Source organism: Protopterus annectens, chromosome 13.part0, assembly GCF_019279795.1.
Source record: "Protopterus annectens isolate FY-2018-M chromosome 13.part0, PAN1.0, whole genome shotgun sequence".
Classification (NCBI taxonomy): domain Eukaryota; kingdom Metazoa; phylum Chordata; order Ceratodontiformes; family Protopteridae; genus Protopterus; species Protopterus annectens.
Genome location: NC_056747.1, coordinates 832,540,240 through 832,558,256, shown reverse-complemented (window position 1 = coordinate 832,558,256; position 18,017 = coordinate 832,540,240). Strand labels below are relative to the sequence as shown.

At 43.0% G+C, this 18,017-nt stretch overlaps 1 protein-coding gene across 5 annotated transcripts in view; it reads left to right on the top strand.

The window, feature by feature from the left end:
- LOC122787700 (2',3'-cyclic nucleotide 3' phosphodiesterase) overlaps positions 1–18,017 on the top strand; it is a 228,718-nt gene that overhangs the window by 109,151 nt on the left and 101,550 nt on the right. For all 5 annotated transcript variants that reach the window (XM_044054548.1, XM_044054551.1, XM_044054550.1 and 2 more), the window contains exon 3: positions 16,734–16,876. In XM_044054548.1, the coding sequence (XP_043910483.1) occupies positions 16,734–16,876 (143 nt within the window). The remainder of the gene's footprint in view (positions 1–16,733; positions 16,877–18,017) is intronic.

Genomic DNA, 18,017 nt, shown 5'->3' with positions numbered 1-18,017 from the left:
TGGGATGCTGAAACAAATTATCCATAAGGCAGAAACTCAGAGAAACTTGCAGAGGAGAAGGAATCTGGGTAGAGTAAGCTAAGCATTCATCATCAGTAGAAAATTGTTCCTCAAAATAAATCCTGTTCATAATTCTCTCTTGTAGTGAAGATGTCCAAGATGCAGTGGGGGCAGAGACATCAGAAAGAGGCTAAAGGGTCATAAGGGCATTAAGCCTTGGATAAACCTCTACCATTCACTTTATGCATCTCTGGTAGAAGTGGTATGCTTGGTGTTTTGTTTCTTTTTAATATGCATCCACCTTATGAAAAGTGGAAAGGCCAAATGGGCTACACTCTATAATTGTAGTCAGGACTTCCTCCCTAACTAGTATTTGTGGAAGCCTCCCTAGGGCCTTCTGAAATCACGACTCTGTTTCCCTTGAACATCCGTGAACGTCTGCAGAGCCACCAAGGACATGCCTATCATCGGATCCATGAAGACCTCTGAACCAGTTTCAGATTAAGAATCTGACCCAAGGACCCGGATGGATCTCTGGGCCTTCATCGTCCTAGAGAGAGACATCTGATGGAGTCGCAGCCAAAGATCCAGACTTTGTTTGATCTTTCTGTTCTCAATTAACTTGGCAGAAGACCCAGATGTACCCTTCATAGTGTCTTTCACTGAATGTTTAAGATGTTGGTTTTCTAGATAAGTACCTAGCGAGGACAGCTGGCTACACAGTCTAAGGCACAAAGGCCTGGCGAATGGAACATGTTTTATGGTCATGGGTAATCCCTAAGCAAAACAAGCACTGGTCGTGGCTATCTTTGTGGAATTTGTCTCCCCACTCTGGCATTTACCTTTTTTGGGTGACATGAAAAAACCTCACAGGCACAGTAGCAAATATGAAAGAGGAAAAACCCCAACTAGGCACTTTCCTGAAATGGCTTGGTACAGTAACAAACAACTCGGGTGAGCAGACCGCCAATCATAGATGGCATTCGAACTGGCGGTGGCAAAGTTCAGAGAATTGTGTGTGGATGTCGCATTTACTGTGCGACATTCCACATACTTGGTAGTCGTAAAAGGTGCTGGTATACTGGCCAGATGTCAGGTAGCCCTTGGCAGGGAATCCCTTATGTTATGAATACTGCAACAGTAGAATAGAAAGACCTTTTTAACTATTAAAGTTTCTAACTCCTCAGAGCCCAGCGGTTTATCCCCATTTAGTGCTCTCTCTGAGGACTGTAAATTGCTGGTCATATAACTGATTTCAATTAAGAACTGGTCGAACTGCACCTTTCACTGGAACAATTGATCCTCGAGAAAACATTACTGTCCCAATCAGCATCCTTTATGTTGATTTCAGATTTCATAATGACAACAGCTTACACCTAGTACTTCTGTGGTGGTGCAACGGTAGCGTTGTTGCCTCACAGCAAGAGGTTCTCCTGTTCGATTCTTGGCTGGAGTGCGGGGAGTTCCTTATGTGTGGAGTCTGCATGTACTCCCCGTGGTTGGGTGGGTGTTCGAAAGACATGCGCAAATAGGCGTGCCTTTGTTGAAGGTTGAACATCGAGCTGGCACCTTGGCATTCATGAAAATCTACTGCCAATCATTAGCGGACCAGAGTTCTGTTGTGGCGACGCCTAACCGGGAAAAGCCGAAAAACGACAACAGCTTACACCTACCTGCTTCCCAGTCTGTTGGATGCAACCTGCATCTTTGCCAACTTACTGTTTACTCTGACATTCAGGTCAGAACAACCTTACAAGTGCAATGTGTACTTAAGTTTCCTGTATAAAACTTGTAACTTCCGCCCGCTAATGGTGGTGTAAGCAGTCATGCTGTATTAGAGATCAGTCCCTTCAACTGTTAAAAGCTTTCATCTAGAGAACCACTACAATGATGTTCATCGTGCATACAGCTGCAGTCATAACAGATGGGTTCTCCTGCCGTCAGGCGGGTCCCCGGTCGGCCGAATTCCAAAGTCTAGGTCCGGCGTCGGTTGTCGTCGCCTCTTCCCTGACGTCAGAGCGACAGGGGGTACAAAAGAACCAGCCAACGCCATTTTCCCCAGTCTTTCTTGCCGCGCGGTGCCCGAAGCAGAAGCAGTTTGCAAGTGCCGGTCGGCCAGCTCCTGAAATTACGAAAATTTTGCAACCGAAGTCTTCTTGAAAGCTAAGTACCCCATTGGGGAAACTTTTCTTGCCTCAGACCGATGTCAGACAAAGTTAATAATTGTATTTCATGTGGGAAGCAAATACCGCATAAGGATTTCCATTCCCTCTGTATTCCTTGTTTAGGCCCAGACCACGACGTCTCAGTCTGTCGCTTTTGTGCTACATTCAACAAACGCACCATTAAGCGTCGGGCGGAGTTCGCCCAGCATTATTTTGGCAAAAAACTTAACTGTATTATGTCGTCAGATACTCAGACTCCAGTTTTGTCTAAAAAGCGCAAAGATAAGGACCGACACCACACCAAAGCTGACTACACGTGGTCCAGTTCTCAGCGAGGCGCCTACGCAGCCCCTGACTACCGACGACACTTCATTGGCGGTGTCTCCTGTGCCTGAGGTCGCAGGCTCCTCGGCCCACACCCCGACTACAGATACCGAAGTCACTCTTGGCGGGGAATCTCAAATTGTGGACAGATCTACCTCCTCTCAAGGTGTCTTCAGACATTCCTCTTCTTTTTCCATCAAGGCTTTCACTATGTCTAAAGCAGCCATGCATTCTAAGAGACAAGCTACACAGGGCCCATCTCCAGGCCCCATGCCTAAAAAATAGATGCTTAAAATGGCTGAGGATTTATTTACTCTTATCAGGGGTTCTCAAACCCCCCCCCGGACAAAAGGCCCAGAGTGGAGGAAGAATCCCCCTCCTCTGATCAGGGCTTCATTATATCAGAGCACTCTGATGAACAGGAACATTCTTACTCCCCTTTTGAAGACTCTGATGCAGAGGAGTCCATTCCCTCTGTATCCCCCCCAGAGGATTACTCATTTGGGGAAACTTTTGCATACCTTAAGGGAACACTTCCACTGGGAAGGCCAAGATTATTCAGATTCCAAGAAAAGGCTGAGGGAATTTCTCTTGCTACCTCAGCACAGGCCTCTGGCTATACCTCCTGTCTTGGACATACCTAGATGATGTGTACTCGGAGGCCTGCCTTAACCCGGGTTCTCTACCTCCAGCCCCAGTCAAGCCTGACAGGTACTACAGGGTTCCTGACTCGCACCAATTTCTGTACAAAAGCTATGCTGCTGACCCAGAAACCATCTCACAGGGCCCCAAGGAAATTAAGGCCTCCACTGCTAAAAATCCTTTACCTTTTGAGATAGATTCCAGATCCTTAGAAAGGTGGGGCAAAAAGGTATATACCTCAGCCACCTTAACCATGAGGGCATTAAATTGTCACTTCCATATGCTAAAGTACCAACAGTTTCTGTTATCACAATTGAGAAGTAAAATGTCACAACCTGAACAACCAGACTTGAAGGAGTTGCAGGATTTGATGCATAGTGCAGAACAAGTGTGTAAACATACCTTACAATGTGGTTTTGATGTTCTAGAGACCTCATGTAGAGCTGCTGTTACAGGATCAGTCATACGCAGACATGCCTGGCTCAAGGAACAAACCTTACCAGATCATGTCAAAGCTAAATTACAAGATGTCCCTCTACAAAAGGATGTATTATTTGGTGCTAATGCTGAGGAGGTATTAAGGAAAATGGAGGAAAAGGCTAAATCAATGCAAGCAGTGAAAGATTTTCTACAGGTACAACCCCCACGTTTCAGTAGAAATTGGCCTTCCAAAAATTGGTCCTTTCCAGCCACGGACAGACCCCAAAGAGGTAAATGCAGGCGCCCGAGGGGCAGAGGGCAATCCCAAGGATCGTTTAGAGGCAGACAATGGCAAGCTCCTACACCAAGAGGTGGTGAGGATAACTCGCAACCATTCAGAAAGCAAGCCCAATGACTTTCCCCTTTGCATGCCAAGCAAGACTCAAATGGCAGCACCCATAGGCGGAAAACTGGCATTATTTTCAAAAAATTGGCATATTGTCACAAGACAAATGGATCCTGGACATTATAAACAGAGGCTACAGATTCCATTTTCACACCCTTCCGAAAATGAGAGGCATGCCAAACCTGCCACACAATCAAAGGGCAGAGGCACAAAGACAAATTTCAGATCTCATAGACATGAAAGCTATTCAAGAGGTACCTACGCACGAACAAGGTCAAGGTTTTTATTCCAGACTATTCCTGGTACCAAGGAAGGGAAAAGATTGGAGACCTATTTTGGACCTATCCATCCTAAACACATTTCTACTCGTACCAAAATTCAAGATGCTCACTCTACAGCAGCTTTTTCCCATGCTGGGCAAGGAGTCTTGGCTGGTAACATTGGACCTCAAGGAGGCATACCTGCATGTCCCAACCAGATAAAATTGCAGAAGATATCTCAGATTTCTTGCAGGTTCAACCCATTATCAATTTTTTGCATTGCCCTTTGGCTTATCTACTGCGCCCAGAGTATTCACGAAATGCCTGGCATCAGTAATTGCCTACTGCAGACTTCAAGGGATACAAATATACCCATATTTGGACGACTGCCTGATCCAAGCGGACAGCAAGCACATTCTTCTGAAACATCTGGCTTATGTAATAATGTTGTTGAATTCTCTGGGATACACAGTCAACAAAAAGAAATCAAGGCTAATACCCTCTAGGGAAAATAATTTTCCTGGGTACCAACTTGGACACAAACACCCAGATGGCCTACCTCACGCCAGAGAAGCAGAGGTAACTAACTCAATACTTCAGAACACTAGCAAATTGCACCAGGCTGACTACAAGGAAAATCCTGCAGGCTCTGGGATTCATGACATCTTGCATCTTACTAATCCCATGTGCAAAGCTGCATATGAGGAAACTTCAATGGTACCTGAAAAACCTATGGTCTCAACACAGCCACAGTTTGGAAACAATAATACCACTAATTCCATGTCTTCAAAAGGAATTTCTGTGGTGGTCTCGATCATGCCAAACAAACACAGGTCTCCCATTCAGCAAGCCTCAAGTAAATCAAGTCATCACAACAGACGCCTCGGACTACACCTGGGGGGGGTGCACATGACAGATCGGTGCATTCAGGGCAAATGGCCCTAAAAAGAAAAGCACCTTCACATCAATCAAAAGGAAATGCTAGCAGTAATAAATGCTATTATAGCTTTCAAAGACCTTCTGCAACCAGATCAACTATTGATAAGGACGGACAACACCACAGTAATGTGGTACATAAACAAACAGGGAGGAACCCATTCATACGCCCTATGGAGACTGGCCATGTCACTTTGGAACATGGCCCTGGACTTACAAATCGAACTACAAGCACAGTACTTGCCAGGCAAGGAAAACACGCTGGCAGACAACCTAAGCAGAAATATGACAGATTCACATGAATGGAAGTTGCATTTTCAAGTTTTTACAGAGATAATTCAAGTATGGGGAAGGCCAGACATAGATCTCGTTGCCTCCCACAAAAGTCACCAATTGACAAAATTCTGCTCAAGGATTTTTCATCCAAAGGCCTGGAGAGTGGACGCTCTCTCTTTCAGTTGGACATCAATGACAGTTTATGCCTTCCCACCTCTTCCTCTGCTGCCCAAACGTCTATTAAAACCAGAGCAGACAGACCAAAGATGATTCTCATTGCTCCAGACTGGCCAAGACAACACTGGTACCCACTCCTGAGGAGCCTGACGCATTCCCCACCATGGACCCTGCCTCTAATGCCTCTTCTGACTCAGCACAGCTTCAAAACTCTTCACAGTCAGTTAAAAACACTCAATCTAGCCGCATGGAAGATTCCTTAGCATCACAACAGACCCTACTCACCAAGGAGGTGCAGGATGTCATTTTGGAGGCCAGAAGGCAGTCTACTAGAAAAGTTTACTCCACAAAATGGAAACGGTTTTGTGTCTGGAATGAGAAAAAGGGCCAGGATCCTGAAAAACTGAATTTACCTCAAATATTACAGTATCTAGCTGAGCTGCTAAGCAGTGGACTTTCATTCTCCATCAAAATCCATGCCTCAGCCATTTCTGCAGAATACAACACTGATCCACCCTTATTCTCTCACCCCCTCTTAAGACAGTTCCTCAGAGGGGCTAAGAATCTAAAACCCCCAAGGAAACAGCCAATACCTGCTTGGGATCTCAATTTCATTCTAGAAAAGCTGATCTTGCCTCCTTTTGAGCCAGCTGCCTCATCAGATTTGCAATATTTGTCCTGGAAAACAGCTTTCCTTCTGGCTATTACCTCAGCTCGTAAGGTATCGGAACTACAAGCTGTCATGGCTGTGCAGCCTTTTATAATCTTCCATCAGGACAGAGTTTCCTTACGAACCAACCCATCCTTTATGCCAAAAGTGGTATCCAGGGTAGCTTTGAATCGGGCTATACACTTACCTACCTTTTATCCTAATCCTCAAAACAAAGGGGAGAGATTACTACATTCCTTGGACATCCACAGACAACTGCGTTATTATTTGGACAGAACAAAGCCTTTCAGAAAATCAGAACAGCTCTTTGTGTCCTGTGCTATAGGAGCTCAAGGAAAGCCAATTTCCAAACAGACAATCTCAAAATGGATAGCCCACTGCATATGCTTTTGCTATTCTTTTCATGGCAAAACTGTACCTACAGGCATCAGATCTCACTCCACAAGGGCCACGGCTACCTCTGCAGCTTTTCTCAGAGGAGTTCCTACCAAAGATATTTTGGAAGCAGCCACTTGGAGTTCTGTGCATACCTTCTCCAAGCACTACCACCTTCCATTATACTCCAAATCTAGAGCGGGCTTTACCACTGCAGTCTTGCAGGGCATTCTGGCTCCTCCTAGTTTCACCTAGTGCCTACCACCCCTTTCTTAGCTTTGGGATTCTACCTATCTGTTATGACTGCAGCTGTATGCACGATGAACATCGTACAGTTTTGTACCTACCATAAATGTAGATGTTCGAGTGCTAATACAGCTGCGGTCAAGGTTTCCCTCCCTCCTTCCCCTCTTGGGACAGGCCTATTGGCTAACACCTCCTCATGCAACCTGATTGGGGTATTAATTCTTGATGTATTTGCTTGCACTACTGTATTTTGATTATATGGCATTGCTTTATTACACAAATTTATGTATTGCCTTCCTTCTGGGAGCACCTGACATCTGGGGCAAGAAAATCTGAAGAAAATGGCATAGGCTGGTTCTTTTGTACCCCTGTCGCTCTGACGTCAGGGAAGAGGCGATGAAAACAGACGCAGGACCTAGAATTTGGAATTCGGCCGACCGGGGACCCTCCTGACGGCAGGAGAACCCATCTGTTATGACTGCAGCTGTATTAGCACTCGAACATATACATTTATGGTAGGTACAAAACTGTACTATTCAACTTATTATTTTCCAGTGTTATAGTGGTGCAGTGGTTAGCGTTGTCGCCTCACAGCAAGAGGTTCTTCTGTTCGATTCTCTGCTGGAGTGCCTTCTGTGTGGAGTCTGCATGTTCTCCCCACGGTAGAGTGATGCCTAAAGACATGAAGGTAGGTGCGAGAATGGATGTTCCTTCTTCGAGGGTTGGGTGTCGGGCTGTCAGCTCGGCACCGTAAAAATCCACTGCCAATTAGTGGACCGGAGATCTGCTGTGGTGACCCCTAATCGGGAAAAGCTGAAAGACATTACTATTTTCCAGTGTTATAAACTTTGGAACAAGTTGACCATAGCACTCTGATTTCTTAACAGGCTTCTTCAGGAATTGATTGAAAATCCACTATGTCCTAACTGGTACTGGAACTGTGTTATTGGTCTTGCCAATATGCCTGATTTCATCCCCATATGACTACCTCGCCACAATTCCTTCCCTTCGTTTTGTTGCATTCTCTCTCTAGTCTGTACATAATAACCTTTTGTTCATGCTACAATTCTACTGCCGAGTCACAGAAATTAAAGTTGCCTGTTAAGTTGTTTTTCTTCCACATGCTTTGTATTTATTGTATATTTTATGCTTTTTGTTTTTCTGTCCTAGTGTTTGACTGCAGTCATTTGTACATGCTGTTAAATACATAATGTTATCATTTTCTCTAGTATGTACTTAACTGCATAACATACTTTATCCTGTGTCTACATCTTCTGTATTTGTTTTAAATATTGTGGATATTTTTCCTCCAGGCCTCTGCTAAAAATGGGTCATATTCCACTAGCAATAGAAATGCATGCTGACTCAAACGAAATAGCTTCTCTTGTTTAAAATGTTTCTGAACAATAGTCTGTAGTTTTATTGTGACTTTTAATTCTGAAACCTCATTTACTTGGAAGTTGAGCATATCTCTGTAAAATATTGAATTCTGAATGTAGTTTGCGTGTCCTTTCAACGTTTGACATACTGTGGTAAAGTTTCTAAACTCACTAGAGCTTATGTCCTCAGAATAAATAACATTTGACATCACTGACTCACTAGATGTCCTTTATCACTGTTGCAGTATTCCTTACAGTAGGGATCCCTTGCCTAGGGCATTACAGCATTGAGACAGTGTACCAAAGCCTCAGAGATTGTAATAGGGACAATGTACATCACACACATGCTTCCCATGCATGATATAGGGCACAAAGGTGACGTACCATCCTAAGAACTTCTTTGCTGCAGTCCGAAATCATCTTTGGTCCGAAATCATCTTTGGTCATCGATCTGAATGCTCTTTCTTCTGCTGGTTGCCAAGCAGTTTTCAGATTAGTGCTACATTGGGGTTTTCTTTTGTATTTTGCTGGTTGTTGGTATACTCGTCAGCCAGAAAGGGGAAATGCCAGTGTGGGAGGCAGATTTCCCATAAGTACCGTCATAAGTAGTGTTTGTTTGGCTTCGGTGCTTCTCATGACTATACATCGTGTTCTGTTTGCCAGGCATTTGTCCCAGAAACTTTGCATAGTCTGCTCTCCTCTTCAGCTATTTAAGTAGAGAAACAACATCTTAAATTGTTTGCTTAAGGTACTATGGCAGAATTGCCCTGACCCAGTCATCTACAAAGAAGACGACCAAGAAAATTGGGTCTGATTCTTTTGCTGTACCGCCTCCACTGGACATCTTTCTGTCGAGGCTAGTAAAAACCCAGAGGACTGCCTGGTTTTTCAGTTGGATTCCTCTGCCACGACTTCTTTGGAGGCCTATATGAACTCTGCTTCTCACGCGTCCCCAGAGGCTCTGGAGACTGCCATTTTGGATGTTCAGGGGGAACCGCAGCTGATTATTTCCACAAGACCTAGGGGTGTTATGTAAATCCCAGTTAGGGATTAGAGTCCCACTATGCTTATTGTGTGTAGGCAGTTGTTTGAGCTGCCTAAAATAGCTAGAGCTGACATCCTTTTAAAAAAAGAAACAAATGATTAAGCATATTTCTCCACTTTCTAAGGATCTTCGGAGTGATTGACAGGATTTTACACAGGGTTTGTTCAGTGTCCTTATGGCTTGAAGCCTCCTCAGGGAGTCTCTGTTCCTGCTCCCTTTTGGTCCTCTACTGCTCTTAAGAAGCCCAGGGAGCAAGTTTAATCTAATGCAGAAGCAGATTCTGATGAGGACTCTCTTGCCTGTTCCTCCCAGACTCCCTTGCCCTTGGATTATGGTTTGGTGGAAGAGGATTCTATTAGTCCTGATTCTCCTTTTGAGGAGATCTCCTTTGGTGATGTTTACTGTATGATGAAGTTTAAGGAGATTGTGCCCAGGTTTCTGATGCTTAAAGGAGGTATTATGAACTCCTTCAAATGCGGTCTCCCAAGCCCTCTGCTGTTCCTCCTGTTCTTAATGCCTCATTGGATGCATTTTTTGCAGCTTCCCATGCTCCTGTTACCCACCCCATGGCTCCTAAAAAGCCTGATCGTTTTTATAAGGTGTCTGATGATAGCAATTTTCTTTACAAATGTCCCTCAGCTCAGCCTTCTGTTATTTCTGTCTCTCCTGATAAATCCTCTTAGTTTTTGCCTTTTACTCAGCTGCTCCCCTCTGATAAGGTAAGCAGAACTATGGAGAGGTTGAGTAAGAAAGTGTGTAGTGCTGCTACTCTGGCCTTCAGGGCTGGCAATTCTCAGACCCACTTTGGCCAGGTATGTTCTGGCTCTTTTCTCTCAGGCTTTTCAGGTTATTTTAGATCTTCCTGATTCTTAAGGGAAGGCTTCAACACACTTTGTTCTTAAGTGGCTCGCCATTCCATTAAATGTTGCATCATGCAGCTGATGTTTGTCTAGAGCTGCTGCTTTTGGTTTTGTGTTAAGGAGTTACTCCTGGCTTCATCTTCAGCCTCTGCCTGTTCAAGGCCAAGCTGATGGATGCTTCTCTTGACAATAAAAATCTGTGTGGCTCTGCTAATGCTGAGCTTTTTAAATCTCTTAAAGGAAAGGGTAAGGCTTTGCAGGAATTGAAATGCATTTTTGTGTCCTCTTTTCCCAAATATCAGAAAATTACCTTACCAAGTCTGCCTTTATCCGTAGACCATCTTGCCCTCCTCCCAAAGGTAAAAAGGGCGGTAGAAGGGCTCCCGGTGCTAAGACTACTCAGACTGCTACAGCTCAGAAGCCTCTCTTTCCGGACAGGCCAGGTTCTGTCTGTCTTCTTCCCTCCCTCCTCAGCCAAGTTCCTCTAACTTTTTCTCTGTCCCTTCCAAATTGGTTGCAAATCACTCAGGACTCTTTGGTTCTTTCTATCCTTCATTAGAGGTATTGCATTGTTTCAAAATTCCTCCCCCTTTATTGGGCATTCCTCAACCTCCTCAGGAACAGCTTCCCTTTTATCCAGATGTTCTTCAGAGCCTTTTGTCTCAAGGGAACCATCCAAGCAATCTTGACTTCACCAAAGGAGAAGGGATTTTTTCAGAATGTTCCTGGTTCCCATGAAAGAAGGCACCCGATGACCCATTCTGGATTTGTTCCAGCTCAACACCTTTGTGAAAGTTCCTTCCTTTTGAATGTTATCCCTTTGAACCTCGTTTCCCCTTCTTCCTCAGGCTTTCCTAGTCTTGCAGGATCTTAAGGATGCCTATGTTAATATTCCCATTTTTTTCCCTTTTCAGGAAATTTTCATGTTTCTTTGTTGCTTTTTTTGCATTTTCAATTATCTGCTTTGCCCGTGGCCTCACTACTGTCCCAAGGGACTTCAAATGCTGCATTGCTGTGATTGCTTTCTGCAGGATGAAGGAAATACAGATCTTTCCTTATCTGGTAACCTGCTCATTCAGGATTCCTGTTCAGAGATTTAGTTTCGACATCTTCACTATACTGAGAGAGACTAACTTACCTAAAAATTCCAACAACTAAAAAGAATTGCAAAGGACTTATTTTATATTGTATTAGTGCTTTCGTTCAAGACAAATACATGAACAACTTCAGACAAGTGACAATTACATTTCCAATCATTTAAATACCCAATATTAAAGTCACATGATAGAACTAAGAAACATAATTTCCCTTAACTCATCAGAGTCTAAACTATGACCAAAAACTGGTGTCTTTTGTTGCATTTTAGTATTAGAATAAGACTAGATGGGCAACCTAAATTTAATCTTAAGAGGGGATCTAATTTGAAATGTATTTTAGAAAGGAAAAGTGCACCTAGTGTTAGGCACCAGGGTATGTTTGTGTGATGCATGCTTGAATTGCAAATGCATTGATATTGGTGGAACACTTAGTAGGGAATCAGAAATTCACCACCAAGAGTAGATTTAACTGTAATTCTAAGGCTATTAATTATTTAGCCAAGTGCCAGGCATGTGAAAGTTTTTGTGGGAGAAAAACTGAACGCAGGTCTAGAGAGCAAATTTATGAAAACATTTTTAGTACTGATAGAGGGAAGTCTTTGAACGCTTCAGCAAAGCATGCGTTATTAAACCCAGGTTGCTGTTTTAAGTTTAGAGTCATAGACCAGGTTGACTCTGACGTTTAGGGGTTGTCCTTTGGTTTTAAAATTGGATAGGCAGGAACTTTTGTGGCAAGTTAGGTTAAATGCATATAATTATCCTGGCTTGAACAATTTGAGTTCTATTTACTGTTTGCTAAAATTAATAAGTTTGGATAGATGACGTGTATTTGGGTTTGGTATATTTGACTGTTATATTTATGTATTTTTATATGTATACTTTGCTAATGTATATATTTTTTTATTTATTTATATACTTTTTGCATATTTAAGATCTTGGGAAGGGGATATGTATGTGTTTCTTTGTTGTCATGTGACTTGAATGTGGGTTATTTAAATGATTGGAAATGCAATTGTCACTTGTCTGAAGAAGTTCATGTATTTATCTTGAACGAAAGCGCTAACAATATAATATAAAATAAGTCCTTTGGCTCCTGGTCGCATATCTTTTACAAGTCTTCACTATACGGTTTGTCTTATGCAAAGCCTGGGGTTTACAGTTAACTTGTAAAAATCCTTCCTGACTCCTTTTCAAGATCATGTTTTTCTCAGGTGTAGGCTCTAGACTATTCCAATGCTGGCATCCTTGCCTCCTCTTGAAGCGCTGACTCTGATTGCATTCTTTCAGTCCCTTCTTCCTTTGGTCTTTATTAATGCCAGAGAATTTCTTAGGGCCCTGGGATTCATGACCTCCACCATTCCTATGCTTCCTGTGGCCAGGCTTCACATAGGTTCATAGGTAGGTACTAGGCTATTGGCCCTAGGGCCTATACAAGCCTAGCCAAAAATGTACCCTGGCTTTTGCCACCCAAGAAAATTATTTTCTTGTGCCCCTGTCAAACAGAACCACAGAAGTGATCCCCGGGGTGAATTTCCTATTACCCATCCAATCATCAAGATTTTTCTTGAAGAGTGCTAATGAGGAGCTCTGTTAGACATAGGTAGTCTGTTCCAGAGTATGGGAAGTCTCTGGGACAGGAATCTATCCCTCCAGCATGTTCAGTTTATTGTGGTGACAAGGTTTAGGTCCCTAGAGCGTGTAGCTCGGAGGGATTTCTTTAAGTGGAGCATGTCCAACAGCTCTGTGTTTGACATAGCTTTGTATGTTAGGCAGAGATCGCTTCTGAGTAGGTGATATGCGACGGAGTAAAGCTTGAGTTTTTTGAGATTGTTAGCGTAAGGCATCTGTTTAAGGCCAGTAATCCTCTTTGTGAGATATTTTTGCGGCCTTTCCAGTTGTTGTAGAGGTCTTGGGAGGTACATACCAAAAGGGGAGTTGTAGTCTATAATGGGTCTGAGTGATGAGTAGAGGGGAACAACGACCTCTTTTTCTGGATGAGAAAACTTTTGTGATGAGGTGTGCCACATAGAAGGATTTCCTGACCACTTTGGCAATGTGATTATCAAAGGAGAGACTACTGTCCACCTGTGTCCCAAGGTCTCTTATCACACTTTCGGTGTTAAGTAGACTACCGCCTATGTGGTAGTTCATGGGTACAGAATTTTTACCAGAGGGGATGACAATGCACTTTTTGGCATTGAGCTTGAGACCATGTCTTTGACACCAGGCATCTGTCTCAGTGAGGCCCTTTTGTAGGATGTCCACATCGTTAGGAGCTTCAATTATGGCTCCTAGTTTGCAGTCATCTGCAAATTTAGTTAGCCAAAGACCTTCTGTGTTGGCCTGTACTTCAGAGAAGTAGATACCAAACAGGAGAGGACCCAAGACTGAACCTTGTGGTACTCCACTTGTCACTGGTCTGAAGTCTGATTTGGAGTCTGCTACTTTCACATTGTGGGTTCTTGCAGTAAGCCAGTTGGCAACCCATCTTGTGACATAGGGATTTATACCTAGTTTAGTGAGTTTATCTATAATTCCAGAAGCTTCACTGGTTCCTCACGTCAGTCTTGCATCGACATTCTCATCTTTTAGACTTTCTGATTCCTCTTTTCTCATGTCTCAAGCTAGAGCTCCAGTGGTGGATTTGTCAGCTGTCTCTCAACACAGAGCTTCCTTTTCAGCCTACAGGCACCTCTCAGGAACTCTTTGGATGCCCCATCTATGGAGTGGGGAGCTTCCTTTGGCCCTGTAAAGGTTGAGGCCTTTGGTGCCAATGTTACTGGAAGGACCATATCAGTATCGGAGATGAGAGCTTCAGACCTTCCATTATCTTTTCCTACCAGGGCCCCTCAAAAAAATCTTCACAGACCATACCAGAGTGATATGGTTCATCAACAAGCAAGGGGACACGCAGACCGTCTTAACTCTCGTGCAGACTAGCTTGTCAGGTTTGGGATCTAGCTGTTTAATATCAGGTGACTCTTCAGATGGTTTACATTTCTTCAGAATATTGTGGCAGACTCTGAGCAGGTCCATAACACATACGAGTGGATGCTTCACAGAGACGTGTTTCTGGAAATTATCCTTCAGTGGGGTGCTCCTCATGTAGATCTTATTGCCTCCTCCTCCAATCAGACAGCTTGTGTTTTGCACCAGTGTTCCATATCCTCTAGCTTGGAGGGTGAATGCCATATCTTTTTCCTGGAAGGCGATGTTTCTTTATGCCTTCCCTCCCCTTCCTGTCATACCAAGGGTCTTGTTCAAGATGGTCAGTCTCTGCCAAATTCTTGTTGGTGACTCCTTTTTGGTCCAGACCACATTGGTTTCCACTTCTGCATTTAGCTACAGGGAATCACAATTTGCCTCACAGATTGAACCTACTCACACTACAAGGGGGTCCCCCCATCCATCCCCACTTGTCCAACCTTCAGCTGATCCTTTGAGTGATGTGGTTTTGATCCTTTTTAGACTCCTTTTTTTCTGAGGATGTGCTTTGAGTTCTGCAGAAGGCCAAGAAACCCACTACCAGGAAATCTTATTTATCCAAATGGAAGAAATTTTCTGTTTGGTGTCTTGCTCATAACTTGTTGGATTTTCTGTGTAAGGTTCCTTTGGTTCTCTTATTTGTGTGCATTATTCATTGCTGTTCTGTTAAACCTACCTGTCAGACATTTCTGCTTATCTGCCTTGACTTATTTGGCTTCTAGACTTGAGGTTTGACTATTCCTTAAAGACATCCTTCATATTAGCCCCCCAGGAAGCCTGTTTCTCCTTGCTGGAACCTTAATTTTGTTTTGGAAAAGTTCAGACTCCTTTTGAGCCAGCAGTTAGCTTCTTTACAGCATTGTTCTTGGCAGATTGTTCGTTTGGCCCTTAAGTCAGCCAGAGAGGTGTCTGAGCTGCAGGCCCTTATGGCTGTACATCCTTTTTTAGTTTTTCATAAGGACAGGGTGTATCTTTGTACTAATCCTTCTTTTATGCCCAAGGTGATTTAGTGAGTTGTCTCGTAGTCTATACATTTGCCCACTTTTTTCCCTTCTGCTCAGTCTGCTAGTGATAACGTTCTAGACACCCTGGATTTGCATAGACAACTTAGATACTTGGATGAAATTAAAGCTGCTCATAAATCTGAGCAACTTCTTGTTTCCTTTTGTCCTAGGTCTTTGGGTTTGGCTGTTTCTAAACAAACCGTTTCTTCATGGAAATCCAAGGCCATTTCCTTTTGTTGCTGTTTTTTTTTTTTTTTTTTGGGGGGGGGGGGGGCCCTTCTGTTAAAGCTCATTCTATCAGAGCTGTGGCTCCTTTTGGTTCCTTTTCAAAGGATTGTATACCAATTCCATCCTTGAGGCAGTTGCTTGGCTTTTGTGTACACTTCTACCAAGCACTATAAGCTGAATGTGGTTTCCAGGTCTAGGGCTGGATTTGACATGGCTATCCTGCATGGCTTTCTTGAAGGCTCTGCTGAATCTTCCTTCTCCCACCTTTCCTCCTGAACTTTTGTACTTTCCCTACTGTGAGGAATACTGCAACAGTGATATAGAAGAACATAGTGCAGTTGTTTAAAATCTTATCATAACAGTAGATGTCCTTTACTTCACTGTTGCAGTATTCTCTTCCTTCCCCGTTTCTTTCTTCTTCTGGATGCACATGTTTCTCTCTTTCTCACTGAACTGGGGCTTTTCATTTCTGAAGATTGTATGTTCATACGTCACCTCTATGCCCTACACCATGCATGGGGAGCATACATGTGGCATGCAACGTCCTTATTACAACCCAAGGCTTTGGTATATTGACTGGACTGGACGTCAGTTTGCCCAAAGCAAGGGATCTGTACTGTAAGGAATACTGCCAACAGTGAAGGGAAGGACATCTACTGTTATGGTAAGATTTTATACAGCTGTACTTTTCTCATTTAGGTATGTTCTCTTTATTTATTTATTAATATATACGCACACCCACACGCAGACGCACACACACTGCACAGAATGCATACCACACAACACTTAAAGGTCCTCTTTGTGCTTCTACTCCATGTCTCCCTGTCCTTCTCTTTCAACTTCCTGCTGACCACGGTCATCTCATTAACCTATTATCCAGTGACTGTGTTTCACTTACTCTAATAAAATAAAAAGTATAGTAACTGTCGGTGATTCTTGCACTGTTAATGGCAATATGGACTGCGTCTGCAATTGGTTGCTTTATCAGTACTGTTATGTACAAGTAAGCGGAAATAAACAGCCATCAAGAAAACATAAATGTGGAAGCTGATGGAGAGAATGCTTCTTTGTTCTTTGTGTTTGACCCCCTCCCCCCAACACATTGTACATGTTTGTTTGATATGCAAGTACTAATGTCTTTCTGTGAATGTGTACCTGTTTTCATTTCCTTTGCAGAAAACCAGTCCATTATTCTGCCATATTTTCTTGCCAGTCGTGTAACTTTTTTTCTCTTGTAGTTTCAGCTGCTGATGGTGCAGATGGCGAAAAGTCAATTAATCTGGATGAGTTTTTTGTAACCAAGCCTTCTAAATTGCATTGTACAACAAAGTTTTGTGATGGTGGAAATGCTCCAGGATCGATGAAATATGCTAGTTTGGAAGTAAGTCCTGACTATGTTCAATTACATTTATGGGATGCCTAAAACATCAGGTTGATTGTGTAACTTATCTATTTGACTTGATTTATTTCTATACCAGTATCATAACACTGATATTGTCTCTGTCTCTCTCGTGCATATCATACAGCAGGTAGAGTCTTTTAATGAAATGAGCATAGTTTTATTTATTTATTTATTTATTTATTTATTTTTTGAGTTGAAGGGAGTAGAAATGAGTGCAGTGTATAAATTAAAAACAAGTGTATGACGGACATTTGAACTATTAAAACATTGAACACCAGTCACACACTCAAAACTGTTCGAATTCTAAAGATTTGAGCAGTCGATCCATCAAATTAGACAGATTAGAACAAAAAAGAAATCTTTTTTTTTTTTTATTTTTTTTTCTGCAGGGGGACAACCCCCTGCACTCCACACCTATAGCTAATTATACATGCCAACTCTGAGATGACATTGCAGTGGAGAAAAGGGTCAAGTCCCAAGTCCCCACTGTACTGTGATCTTGCACAGCAACACAATGTGATACACTTGATCAGCTGTACCGTATCTTTTGCACTTCAACAATTCACCTTGTTGATAGGGTGAATGGAACCCATTAAAAACGTATAGTATGTACACACGTGTTGTCACTTGTTGCGTCTTTTTCATGGTCGTAGTGGTAACCAAAATGGGTTCTGGCACGGTGGACTTAAGGCAGGGAGCGACTTCTGAATAGTATGCCAGTCCATTGCAAGACATGCCTACATATGGAATGCAATACACACGTATATACACACACACACACACACACACACACACACACACACACACACACACACACACACACACACACACACACACACACACAGAGTGTCAGTTTATGTATGCCACAACTTGGGTGTGAGGGAGGATACCAGGGGATCTGGTGAACAATCACATGGACACAGGAAGTACATGCACACTGTGCACAGAAGGAATTCTAACCAGGAACCCAACTGGAAAAACAAGCTGTTGGAGGCAGCAGCAAGGATTACTGCATCACCATGCTACCATTTTGTAGACATTATTATATTTTGATTGTATACTGGTTAAACATATGCTTTTATATTGGCTTTAGGGTGTTCAGTATTCATTAAATAAGTCT